The sequence below is a fragment of the Dermochelys coriacea genome, chromosome 1 (genome assembly GCF_009764565.3).
Source record: "Dermochelys coriacea isolate rDerCor1 chromosome 1, rDerCor1.pri.v4, whole genome shotgun sequence".
Lineage (NCBI taxonomy): Eukaryota > Metazoa > Chordata > Testudines > Dermochelyidae > Dermochelys > Dermochelys coriacea.
The window spans coordinates 50,248,587-50,262,987 of NC_050068.2; the positions used below are offsets into that span (position 1 = coordinate 50,248,587).

At 41.8% G+C, this 14,401-nt stretch overlaps 1 protein-coding gene across 2 annotated transcripts in view; it reads left to right on the forward strand.

Annotated features, from left to right (window-relative positions):
* NBEA (neurobeachin) overlaps window positions 1–14,401 on the forward strand; it is an 835,554-nt gene that overhangs the window by 330,801 nt on the left and 490,352 nt on the right. For both annotated transcript variants that reach the window (XM_038414552.2, XM_038414563.2), the window contains exon 18: window positions 769–877. In XM_038414552.2, coding sequence (XP_038270480.1) covers window positions 769–877 — 109 coding nt within the window. The remainder of the gene's footprint in view (window positions 1–768; window positions 878–14,401) is intronic.

Below are 14,401 nucleotides of genomic sequence, written 5' to 3' on the forward strand. Positions count from 1 at the left end.
ACAGAATACAATTTGAGGGATTGGCTGAATTTCCCTGATGTTTTATTTGGGAACCAGACCTGCTTCCTTCTCTACTTTTAAGGTATAGTTTGTTCTGGCTTGTGTTACAATAAGCTAACACAGTATTTCACTCAGCTGGAATTTCACAACTCTTCAGAATTTTGTATTGCTCATACTGGACTGTTTCAACAGTATATATGAGAACTGTTTTATTGTCTGTATGAAAGAAAGCTGTACACAGAGACTGACAATGATAATAAAACCCATAAATTTTAAGGTATCTTTCTTGGAAGACGTATGGAAGCACAACACTGAGCCCTGTGAGGGAAAGGCAGTACTTCATGTTGCTCATCAGTCACCCGTCTGTCCAATGTAGGACTTCCTTGACAGATTTGGTGGGGGAGGAGTACAGCCTAGTCTGTCTGTCCTCTACCAAAGGAAGGTGTCTGTGATGAACATCTTTGAGGTCAAGAAGGTTTACAGGTGGTTACATACAGGAACACATCCTGCATATAAAACTGCATTCTCACAACCATTCAGTATGGCCAGAACTACTTAAATGAATTTTCAGAAATAGCTTAAAGTAAGAGGCAACATTAGATGCTAAAAGAAATAATAAACAATTTAAAGCATAGATATTATAAAGTCCAAAGTTTGATGTAAAATGTTTTTGATAGCATGAAAAAAATACGTTACTTCTCTGGTTTTGCAACTACTTATAATCTTCAATAAGTTTTACGTTTTGTATTTTTATGTTCTTTCCTCCAGACGAAAGGTTGAAATCATGCATACCCATAGTCTTTTCACTCTTCTCGGAGAGAGGTTGATGCTGCATACAAATACTGTGACTGTTACAACATATAACACACTTTATGAGGTACAGATTACTTAAACATGGAAATAATATTTATTGCAAAAAATGTGTATGATTAGAAAAATGTTTATATGAATCTGTATTTAAAAGATCCCAATCTTCAGGTCACTATGACTATATTAAAATATAAAATTGTAAAAGATCCTCTCTGAATCAAGCAAGTACTTACCATATTTTAGATTTTTTTTCATAAGCACTGTTATAATTTTTGCAACTTGTCTGTAAAGTTTTACATACGCCTATGGCATTATAGATGGAGCTAGAAATAACCTTTTATTTAGATTGCTAAAAAATTTCCTTTATAAAAGAAACTTTGAGAGCTCTAAAATCTGTTTTGGCAGCAGTCTTGAAATTCAGTGGGAGAAATCCCTGGGGCTATAGAAATGCCTCATTTGTTTTTTTTCCTAGTGAAAGTCAATTTGGGTTTAGTTGAGTTGTAAATTGTTGAAAATTTACTTTTTCCTTCTCTAGCTTGTGTGGTTGGCAATGTGCCAAAATGATAAATTAATATGAACATTCTAATTTAAGGTGGGTCCATGTTGTTGCCAAAAGAGCATCAGCTCACACTGCATTGGGAGCCCCAGGAGTAGACAGCCTGGGTATGCCAGAACAATTGAGATAGAGTGGGGCCTGATTTCTCCTGACAGCCTCCTGGGACCCACCAAATGACCCCGTGGGTCCATACCCTTCGCTGGTGGCACATACAGTGTAGGAACCTCGCAACTCCTGGTACTGGGCCTTAGGGAACAAATTGTATGGTGAATTACAGTCGGATAATGAATTAGGTGGTGTATTAGGTAATGAATTAGGCTGCGTCATTTGCTTTAGAAGTTGTAGGTATCTACAGAACGAGGCAAAGAATTGCAGGAAGAGAAAGGTTGCTGTTGTAGTTGAGGGTGACTGTGACTTGAGAGGGCTCAATTGTCACAGACTTTGTATATGATGAACAATCCAGTTAAACCAAATTTTGGCAAACTAATTGTGTATTCCTAATTTTTGGAGTGCCCAATTCGAAACACCTTGATTTTTCAGAAGTGCTGAATGCTCACAGCTGCAGTTGAACTCAGTCGGAGCAGTGTATGCTCAGCTCCTCTGGCAGCAAGGCAAAGTGGTCTGGAGGAATGAGCACAAAGTTGGGAGTGAGGAGTTCTTCTTTGAGTGCCTATGTGTATTCCATTGTGGCTAGGCATGCGGTCCAAGAATTCCTGTGATTAGTGTCTGTTGGTCAGTGCCTGTGTCCCTGCTCCCTTTGTGCTCTGCACCCAGGTTATAAGGGGCAAGGCAGGGCAGACCAACTACCTCTTCAGTTCCTTCTTACCACCTCAAAGATTTAGTCAGAAACCTCCAGTGTCCTAAGCTGATCCTTTCTCTTCTTCCTGTAAATATTTAAAGTTTTAAATTATTCTTAGTTTTTCTTGTTAGTGTTTTGATCTAGTTGATCAGTTTTAGATTCCAAACCCTGTGCTCCCAAAATGGTATTTTGAGGATGCCCAAGAGTCTGAGCTACAAAAATTGCATTTTCTGCCCCTGCTCCTTTTTGGTGAGCAATGATCATTAGTGCTGCCTCTTCTCCACCAAATTCAATTTTTGACACTCCTTTCCCAGCCTAACTCAGCAGGCACTAGAACTTCAACTTCACAAACATATTATGGAGCAAGCAATGAATCCCCATTCATACCCAGGCCAGGGAGACCTTCCTGAACATTGGCCAGTGTCAGCAGGGAGCAAGATCTCTAGTTCTATGTCTGACTCTGGAACTGAGTGGGATGGGCCCTTTCTCTGGCCCTCTCATGAGAGTAAGGGGCACTCTTACAAACATAAAAACAGATCCCCTCATAGACCATCTAAGGGGAGAGACCTGTCTCGACTCTGTCCAAGTCAGGTGAGCCCTCATGCCCAAGCCATAAGAAATTAGGTCCTCCTAAGCTGCATGGGCATGTTCAAAAGACTCATAGGAGTGAAAGTCCTTCAGTAGCAACCTCCACATTGACTCGGGCTGACTTGGGTGCTACCTAAAATGAAACACTGAGACCCAAAAGATCGGGAACTGCTGGTACTGTTAAAGATCATGAGTTGATTACCTGAATGATTTTATCACTGTCCATACAAGCAACAAAAGATGCATCTTCCACTTCAGCTGTGGCTACCCAGCCTCACCCTCCAACCAAGAGATATTTTTAACATGACACCAGAGATGTCATCTCTGCCTATTACCAAGATTCATTGGGGAACAACTAGCAAAATTTCCCCAAAACTGGGCAGTGAGAACAGCAGACAAGTACATGCTGGATATCCATTTCATCTGTACCATAGAATTTCTCTGCCCCCCTCCTCCAAAATCCTCTTCCCTGTCCCTTTTCAGGGACCCAGTCTCATAAGGCTGTTCTCCTTCACGAGGTACAATCTCTTCTCCAACGAAGAGCAATACAGCAGATACCCCCTCAATATTGAGGGAAAGGGTTCTATTCAAACTATTTCTTCATTCCCAAGAAGAAAGAAGGCTGGTGACCAATTCTCAAGCTGTGTCAATTTCAAAAACTGAAATTCCATATGGGCACATTAGCATCAATAATACCATCCCTACAAAAAGGCACATGATTCATGGCTCTTAATATGAAACAGACATGTTTTCATTGTGATTATTCATCCCTCTCACAGATGGTTCCTCAGCTTTGAGGTGGGCCCACACAACTATCAATACAGGGTGCTTCCATTCGGGCTCACTACAGCTCCCAGAATCTTCACAAAAGTGTTCTTCATAATAGCAGCTCAGCTCAGACAAGGCTGCTCCACTGTCTTCCCATACTTAGACAAGTGGCTTCTAACCAGCCAGTCTCACCTGGAAGTTTTAATGTCGGCTTCATCACTGATGCACCTTCTAGTATCCCTGGTAATTTGTAAGCATGGAATAGTCTATCTTGACTCCAACACAGGCCATAGACTTTATAGGATCGACACTGGATTCAGTCAAAACGAGGGCATACCTCCCCACAGATTTCACTCTGTGAGCACTATGATAGACCTGGTTACTCTCAAACTTTAGTATGTAATGTACCTTACTCTCCAGATTTAACCTTCATTGCCGGTAAGCTGGCTCCAAACGGTATGTACACCAAACACACACAGCATGAATACCATAGGGACAATTCCTTCCAAGTGAGGGAATGGTGGAGGGATGCTGGACATGTGTGCATGAGAGTTCCATTTCTATCCCTCGCATCCAACAAGATAATTACAAACCTCTCCCCGGTAGGATAGGGGAGCTCACATAGACAATCACATGACACTAGGATCATTCTGGCAGCCAGAATGCACATCATTCTTCTGGAACTGAGAACCCTACAACAAAGCATTCCTACCATTCACACACAGTTCAAGCACATCTTGATAATGTCGGACAACATAACTACTGTTTTCTATATAAATAAGCAGGGAGAGACTGCTCTTTATAGAAGGGGTCAACTTATGTACCTGGTGTATACAGAACCATGATAACCCTATCTACAGTGTACCTCCCAGACACCAAAAATGTGCTGATGGACACCCTCAGCAGGTGTTTTGCCACCTATCACAAGTGGGAATTACATGATTCAGTAATAAACAGCAACTTCACTCAGTGGGAAACAGGAAATGTAGAGTAAACTGCTCCAGTGAGCAATGGTCCTCTCCTACTTTGAACAAATCACTTCAGTTATGTCTTCTCTCCCATTGCACTGTTATCTCTGGTTCTATTGAAAATTTGACTAGACCAGCACCTAAGTCATCCTCATTACCCCCAGATGGCCCAGGCAATTTTGCTTTCCATACCTCCTACAAATGTCATTCCCGTCCACTTAATATTCAAATCTTTTCAGATTTCTTGATCCAGAAAAATGGCATGGTCAGACATCATAACCCCAATGCTTTCTTCTCATGGCTTGGTATTTGGATGGGCACTGAGCCTCGAACATTCCTATTCTGATGATGTGAAAATTATTCTCATTAGTAACAGAAAAGACTCCACAGGAAAATGTAATCTAGCCAAGTGGAAACCTTCATCTGTCTGGGCTCAGAAAAACTGTACGTCTCCAGAGGCACTTGATATTCCCACAATTTTGGATTATATTCTTATCCTCAAGATTATGGGCTTTTCCCTTAGCTCCCTGAAAGTTCATCTAGCAGTAATTAGTGTGTATCACCTGCCAGTGGATGGTTCCTTGATATTTAGCACCTGATAAGTCAGGTTGTTGAAAGCTGTTCAGAAACTTTCCAGCTGTGAGGAAACCAGTCCCTCAGGGGAATCTTTCTTTAGTGCTTTCGGCACTTGCTAAACCTCCCGTAACATAAAACTGCTAGCTCTGTGTTCCATTTCTTGCCTATCAGTGAGGGTTGCCTTCCTTGTTGCCATCACTTCAGCCAGAAGAGTAGGAGTACTGGGCACCTTAATGGTGGAGCCACCAAACACAATATTCCATAACGATAAGGTCTTGCTATTACTACACCCAAAATCCAGTCCTAAAATAGTTTCAGAATTTCATATAAACCAGTCAATTCACTTGTATTTTTCCCAAAGCCCCATGCCTCCAATGAGGTGTGCGGACTTCATTCCCTCCACCTATGATGAGCATTGGCATTCTACCTGAAGAGAACAAAAAATATTAGGAAGTCACCTAGACTGTTCATTGCCATAGCAGAACAAGTATGAGGACAAGCCATGTCTTCTCAAAGGACCTCTAGCTGTATCCTTCTTTCAGTTGATCCAGCTTCCTCCCTCACATGGGTAAGAGCTCACTCTATAAGGGCTCAGGCAACCTCAATAGCATCACTTCAAGAGGTACCCTTTCTTGATATTTGCAGAGCAGCTACATGGAGGCTACATACATCCACATATTTACAAGACATTACACTTTAATCCAGGACTCTGCCACTGATGCATCCTTTGGGACATTAATCCTGCAAGCAGCTATACCACAAGCATCCTCACATCCACCTCCTCTTTAAGTACTCCTTGTCAATCACCCACAGGAGCATACACATAGGAACCACAACTTAAAGCAGAAAGGTAAGAAGTTACTTACCTTATTGTAATGAGTTCTTTTTGATGTGTGGTCCCTATTTGTATTCCACTACACACCCTCCTTCCCCTCTGCATCAGTTCATGACTGACTTCATAGTACAGAAGGAACTGGTGAGGTGGTATGTCCGCCTTATTCCTTTGGTAAAAAGCATGAGGAGGTCAGGAGCACAGATCAATGGACAGTACTTGCAAATATTCTCCAGTCTCAGGTACATGGAGCACAAGTGTGCCCACAGTGGAATTCAGAAAGGGACCACTTATCTCAGGAACCTCTAGTTACATTAACATTACTTCCCTTTCCTGAGTTCTAATCCTGGTTTTGCCAGTGATTCACAGTGTGGCCTCAGGAAAATCTCACTGTCTTAGTTTTCCCACTGTAAAATGAGAAATAATATGGAGTAATAATATGCAAGCTCTTTTCCTAGGGAGTGAGAGAAATGTTCTGCAGTTTTTTTTTATTTGACCAGAAAGCAAACCTCTTGAATTTACTTTCTTTTGAATTGCTAGTTATGTCCTTAAACACACACTCCTTTTATGAAGCCAGAAGGACTTACCAAATTGCTGATTCATCTTTTTGTGCTAAGTTGTCAGAAAAGTTTTCAGGTTGGCACAAAAAAAAACCCTGGTATGTTTCTGTACCATTGCAATGTAAATGATAAAGTTTGATAGGATTAGCTATATCAATCTCCAATTAGAAAAAAGGCAAGACAATTTGCTTAGGTTGAGACAGTTGAGTTGGGATAATTGAACTGTTATGTCTCTCATGCTCAGTTAGATCTGTGTTTTAATACTACTAACTTTCTGTTCAGAGTTACAAGCATGCATCAGAGGGGCCTTAGATATGGAGTGTCTAAATGTGCTCAGTTCATGAAACATGGTAGTTGACTTGAATCATTCTTATGATCTATAAATATGATATTGACCTTTGATGATCTTGAACACACACATTTTTGTCATAATTGTAAGCTTCTGAAAGTAAGTGATGCTAAATGACCCAGTGAAGACTCTTGCTTATTATATAGCAGTGCCTACATTTCTTTGATAAAAGTTCAAAGTTGCAGGAGAGACTGATCTAAAATAAATGAATCATTTTGTTTCAGATACTTTCAGGTACCATAATTGCATGTGATCAGAACTGAGATGAAAGGCTACATAATATGTAAAAGATATTTGCCCCAAGACTGTATTGTAAGCCTTTGAGGCAGGGAATTTGTTCTGCTGTCTCTTGTAATGTGTCAGACACATTTGTGGTGTTTTCTAAATGACTAGTGATGATAAAAGGATTCTATGTAAACAAAGATATTAAATATTTACAACTGGAACAAGCTTGATTACCAGTTAACAAATGGGCTTGCCATGTTTTGAAATAGAATTTGGATCATTGGTGAACTGATAGTTTTAAGAGTGATATCTGCACAAGTATGTTATGAATTCTCAAAACACAGAGGATATGTAAATACTGCTATTTGAGCCTTATTTTCTTCTTCGAGTGTTTTCATGTGTCCGTTACGCTGTGTGGGCACGTCTCATGTACAGTACTGATAGGGGTAGCTTCATCCATTCCTTGCTCCTTGTTTTCAGGGAGAAAGACATAAAGGGCAAAGCTGCCCCACCCCTCCTTCAGTCGCTTCTTACTGTTTGTGGTCAGTAGCTGGAGGATTTAGAACAAAGTTGTGAGCACTTAGGCTTACTTTTTGTAAGCCTGGTACTGTTCTTCATACATTGGACTTTTTTTTTCCTTTTTACTTTTTAATTTGTTTACATTTTTTCTTTTCTTCATTCTTCTAATCCTTACCTTGCCTGCTACTGGTGGAGCCTGTATCAAAGTCTCTGGGTTTCAAGCCTGATTCTGGTTGTTGAAAGCCAATGTCTGCCAGTGACCCTCATTTGTGCTGCCTAACATGCTTCATTGAAGACCATTTAAGAGATAGGTGCTCAATCTGCTGGGGCTTAAAAAGCAAAATGAAAAAGCTGAAAGAGGAGCACCTCAACTTTCCATATATTCCATACATTGTTATGGAAGTGGCTCTTTATCTGGTATCCAAACCCTTTTGGTCATGGTAAGGGAGCTCATTCACAGCTCCTTCCAGTGTGCTCCCTTGGCATTGCCAACAGAGAAAAGTCTTGGGAGATCTCCATTGCCAGTTTTGCTCTTTCAAGATCTAAGGCAGAGAACAATCCAGGTCTCAGAAACATAAGAAAAAGTTGCCATCAAGTTCTTTGAGGTTCATGGTATGGGACTTCCTACAGAGGGTCAATCTGGTACCAAGGGTAAAGTGTGCTCTTTGGCTTAATGCTCCCTGGTACCGGCTCACACTGACACCCATAGATCTGAACCATTGACTCCAGTATCCTCCCCCCCGGGGACCATCAAGACCAGTTACTTCTTCGGCTATGACAGTACATCAACCCTCACTGATCACAGTGAGACAACCTCCTATACTGGTGTCAACAATTGTGGAGTCTTATACGGCAGCAAGAGACCTGTTATGCCATTTGATACTGCCATCACCATTGATTCAGGGTGAAGAAGCTATTCTGGCACAGTCACAGGTACCACATGTGTGTAATCTGCTGTAGGCCCATCAACCTTAGGCCTGTTAATATATTCATCTGCCTCGTCTGTGTCTCTGTTTAGATCTCTGGTAGTGACTCCATATCTTTGCATGATTCCAGTAGTTAGGAAGCCTTTCATGCTCACACTGGCTTGTCTTTAGGATGAGGATCTGGAACTGGAAGTGTCCTCAGTGGTACCAGAGAATTTAAAGTCTACCAAGAGCTCTTCAGAAGAATACAAGTAGAGATCGTGGAGGAGAATACAAGAATCATTTGCATTCAGCTATGGTTGGAAAGGTAGCCCTACCTATAGATAAGGCCATCATGTGGCCTATTAAGACCCTGTGGAAAACCTTTTCATCTATTCCACTGGTGGTTAAATGAATGGATTACAAACACCAGTTTGCATCCTAAGGTTTTGAGCACTTTTACTTACATGCTATTCCAGGCTTACTATTAGCTGCAGTAAATTACAGATATCATCAAGGCCAGGGACAAGGGTATCCCCACAGAAAAGGATGCAAAAAACCAAGATCTCTTGGGGGAAGATTTATTCCACAATGAATTTCCCTCTTATTATCAATAATCAGGCTTTGTTGGCCTGTTATGACTATTTTAATTTTGAGGCAATGTCTCAGGTTTGCAGATTGTCATAAAGGTCTCGGGAACAGTTCCAGTCTCTTCCTACGGAAAATCTGGTCTCTTGATCAGCTGTACAGGCTTCTTTAGATGCAGCAGGTTCTGTGGCCAAGGCTATGGTCACAGCAGTAACTGTTGCACCATTTTCCTGGTTGCAGTCATCAGGGATAGCTGCAGAAGTACAACAGATGATTGAGAACCTCCCTTTAAAGGACTGTGCCTTATTCTCATCCAAAATGGATGAGGCATTACACACACTAAAGGACTCTAGAGCAGTCTTAAAGTTCTTAGGTCTTTACACCCAGGATACAAAGAGGACAAAATATCGTCAATATCCGTCAAGACAGCAATTCTAGTCCTATAGACAGCCTGACCATTCTACGGGCAAGCACAACTCTTGGAGCAGGAAGCCTCCAGCTCTCATGACCTCAGTCACGTCATCCAGCAGCCGCAAGTCTCAAAGCCCCCCTGTTTGATTCCTATGTTGATGACAGGTTTCAGAGTAGCAGCCGTGTTAGTCTGTATTCGCAAAAAGAAAAGGAGTACTTGTGGCACCTTAGAGACTCGATGAAGTGAGCTGTAGCTCACGAAAGCTTATGCTCTAATAAATTTGTTAGTCTCTAAGGTGCCACAAGTACTCCTTTTCTTTATGTTGATGACAGCAGCCTTAACTAGCCAGATCTTTCTGGCCCTCCCTAAGGAACAGCTTATCACATTTCCTGCATGCTGTCACCTCAAATAAGTGGGTATGAAGCATGATGGAATTGGGATATACTCTACAACTTTGTATCCTCTACTCCTGTGCCACTTTCCGGTCCCATTTCAGGAACCATTCTCAAAAGTCTGTACTAATTCAAGAAGTGCATACTCTAGGTTCTTCGGAAGCTGAAGAAGTGTCACTTCTTCTTCAGGGTGGGGATTCCGCCTCCCCTCCCCCCCCGATACTTTCTAGTAACCAAAGCCAAAGGAGTCTCAGACCCATCCTAGCCCTTTGGAGTCTAAACAGATGCATCAAAAATATAAAGTTCCATATGGTGTCCCTTGCTCCTATTATCCCTCCCCTTGATTCAGGAGACTGTTATGCTGAATTTAACTTATAGGATGCCTACTTTCGATGTGGCAAACCACCCTGGTCACAGGAGGTTCCTAAAGTGCGTGGAAGGAGAGGATCATTAACATTCACAGTTCTTCCCTTTGGTTTGTTTTAATCACTGAGGCTTTTCACCAAGTGCATGGCAGTAATTGCAGCCTACCCCTGCCAGACAGATGTCAATGTGTACTCTTGCCTGGATGCTTGGTTGGTTTGGGGTTGTTCTGGGCACCAAATAAAGTCCACTGTCTGTCAGACTATCTAACTGTTAAGCAACCTGCCCCTGAATGTAAACAAAGAGACATCAATGTTATCACCTCTACAAAGAATAGAGTTAATTGGAATGTTCCTAGTCTAGACCTCTGCCAGGGGTTTTTTGCCTCTTGCCAGGTTCCACACTATTCAGGACCTCTTGTTACCATGGCTCTTAAAACCCAAAGATCTTGGTAATTATTACTCTGGGTGAGGTGGTGGCAGGAAATAAATCAATGGAGACATGGTTGTCCATCCAGTAGGTGGCTAGCACAATCAGTACAATACAAGAGTGCTTTCACTTAAAGCTGCACTTTATTTTAATCTCAAGCACTTACACACGTCCACAATAGGTTACTAAAACGCTCCAAAAATCAATAATTACTGAAGTCTGGAGCAGTCTTTGAGTGGTACAATGACAGCCGTCCAACTGGCCAGTCTTTCAGCTGCTTTTGGGGACCCTAAGCTGTGTCTATGAAGTGTCCCTGAAGAGTTCACCTACCCCATACTTTCTCTCCTTATTTGTTTGGGTTAGTGTAACAATAACATGTCAATAAAAAAAAACCAACTTGTTAAGCAAACAATTTCTAAGTTTAAGCAAGAGGTTCCATCAAGCCATTAATTAGACAGATGGGTTTTTGCAGAGCCCGCATGTTTTGAGGACCCTGAGAAACAGATCCCAAAGGGCAGACATAGATAACCTTCCTGTTTTTCTAAAATACATAACTCAGCAATTTCAACAGAGATCTTATCAGGAAGGACACAGGGCCAGCTCCCCGCTCTGCTCCTGGCTTCTTGCTAAGGCTACTGTACAAGCCCACTAAAGGCTTACTGACTTGGCTGCTTTGTCAATAATTATTGGTAGTGGTCCAGGCATTTTGCTGCTCTGCCAACATCTCTTCATACACTGTGTGTGTCACTCAAGGATCAGTCACGAGCCACAGAGAGGAATTGCCTCAGGCTTCTAGGTCTCACAACTGCATGTGATCATATGTGATCCCTTCTGCCAGGCTGCACCTCAGAGCAGTGCAAGCTTGGCTTAAGTCAATCTATTATTCTTATATTCATCAACTTGACAAGCTAGTATACATCCTGGACAGAATGTTGTGATCTCTGAATTGGTAGATGAGACAAGACAACATGGGGGAGGAGGAGTCACCTTCTTTGCCTCCCCTTCTATTCCTTTGGTAACAAATACTTCAGTCCTGGGCTGGGTGAGGAGTGAACGTGGACGATCTTCAGGCTCAGCCTGTCCATAAGACCTATTTACACATATATGTTCTTAAGTCATACGCAGTATACTCTGAGAGAAGTTCCGGCCTCATATTCAGGGCAAGACTGCACATGTGCCCCCCAGTAATACCAGAGCAGTATTCTGAATGAACAAACGAGGACACTAGGTCAATACAATGTGGAACAAATTCTGGAACTTGTGCATATGGAGCTTGATCATTCCCAGGGCATCTTGGTTGCCGGGTGTTTGAGATGGCCTGTTAGACCGCTTGAGCAGATCATTCAGCTTAGACAACAAATGGTCTCTTAACATTGCTGTCCCAGCTTTCTGGGACAAGGACCTGCTGTATGTACCGGCATCTCTGATTCCCAAGGTCATTTTCAAGCTGAACCAAAATCAAGGTAAAATGATTCTCATAGCTCTTCTCTGGCCAAGGCAACTATGTTGTTCCAACCTACTCAGATGTCCACTTGGGAACTCTTGCTCTTACAACTAATCAGAGACTTGATAATTCAGAATCACAGGTACATGCTGCACCTGAATTCTCAGGTGTTGCAACTCATGGTTTGGTTCATCACTGGTTAAATACAGAGGAGGCACAACGTTCGGTGGCAGTCCAGAACATCATCTTTAATAGAAGAGACGCAAGATGGGTGAGGTAATATCTTTGATTAGACCAACTTCTGTTGGTGAGAGAAACGAGCTTTCAAGACAGAAAAGCTCAGTGTAGCACAAAAGCTTGTCTGTCTTACCAACAGAATTTGATCTAATAAAAGATATTACATCACTCTGTCTCTCTAATATCCGGATCGACATGGCTACAACACTGAATGCATCCTTAATAGAAGGAAACCTTCCACTATAACTCCTTACCTTCGTGTAAATGGAAGCGCTTCTCTATCTGGGCCCCTACCCATATTAAGGTGCCTCTGACTGCAGTCTCAGCACTTCATACTTGAATTGATGGTAGAACTGTTTTTTACCAACCTTATCATTACCAGGTTCTCCAATAGTCTAGATAGACTATTTCTATCTTTTTGTGATCTGGTGCCACTTTGGGACTTGAATTTAGTTTTGTCTGCTCTTGTGGGCACTCCATTTAAGCCTTTAGCATCTTGTTAATTTCTGCACCTCTCAGCAAAGATGACCTTCTTGGTAGCCATCACCTGGGCTAGGAGAGTAGGTGAACTGAATGCCCTTGAAACTGATCCACCAAACACCATTTTCTGTGAAGACAAGGTCCAACTTCGGCCTCACCCTAAGTTTCTGTCAAAGATGGTATCTGATTTCCACCTAAATCAGTCTATATACTTGCTGGGTTTTTTCCCCAAGATGCATGATTACAAGGATGAACAAAACCTGCACATTTTGGATGTGTGCTTTAGCATTTTACCTGATCAGGACAAAGACTTGCCAGATATTTTCCCAGATCTTTGTTTTTTATGTGGAATTAGTTAGAGGTCAATCAGTTACAGCACAGTGACTTTCAAAATGGATTACAAATTGCATCACTGTGTTACACTGCCAAGAGCACAGTACATCCTGAGAAGCTGACAGCGCACTCAAGTAGACAGTGCATTCAGCCTCCGTAGCATTTATGGGACATGTCCCTATCATGGACATCGGCAGAGCAGCGACATGGTCATCTGTCTGCATATTTACTAGACTGTATGCACTTTCCTCTGCATAAGGGAGGATGCATTTGTGGAGAAAGCAGTCCTATAGTCCCTCTTGCAATGAGACTCTGAGCCCCACTGCCTTTAATAATGCCTTCAGAGTCACCCCCACAGTATAATAGACATATGCAAGCACTCAAGAAAAAGCAGTTATTCATCCTTTCATAACTGTTGTTCTTTGAGAGATATTGCACAAGTCCATTATACAACCCACCTTCCTTCCCCGTCGAGCATTTGGGTGGGAGGAAACTAAAGGAGGGGTGGGGTGGCTCTGCCCTTTTATACCCTCTTATCAAAACAGGAGGAGCCTGAGATGGGCGGGGCCACTCCTCCAACTAACGCTAGGGAAAATTGCACATACAACTACAATGTGATGGACGTATGCAACATATCTAGAAGAATAATAGTTATGAAAGGGTGAATGTTGCCTACTTTTTCTCTTAATTTGGCCCTGCATTAACATGTGAGGCAGATTTAAATCTCTTATTTTGGAGGTTTAACTAAGTATGAGTATCTTCAGGGTGCCTTTTCAAGTTATTTTTCTTCATTGAATTCACTGACACTCAGTACTACTTTAAAAATGAAATTGTAAAAAGATCTGCCTATTTCAGCTATTTATTTTTTATCACAACTGCATCTAAAATGATAGTACCATAGAGTAACAACTATATTTTTTTGCTCAAACATGAGAATTTGAGAATAGTCCAGAAGGAAGACGGGAATAGTCCACAAGAAAGAAGTATGAAATAAAAAAGTTTATCAACCTAAACATCCTGCATGTTCAGACATGTTCCGTTCATCATCTTCAATGCGGCTTCCTCCTGAGAAGGAATACTTCTCATGATGTTTCATTTGGGCAACCAGGCCTTGCATTTCTTTGTTGCACTGTTTGCATTTTGCATGCATGTCTGTCTTACCCACAGGTACAGGAACTTCATTAAAATATTCCCAAACTGGGTCTCTTTTATGGTCTGCGGCCATTATAGGTTTTCCCTTCTAGTGAGAGAATGGTATGGTAGATCTC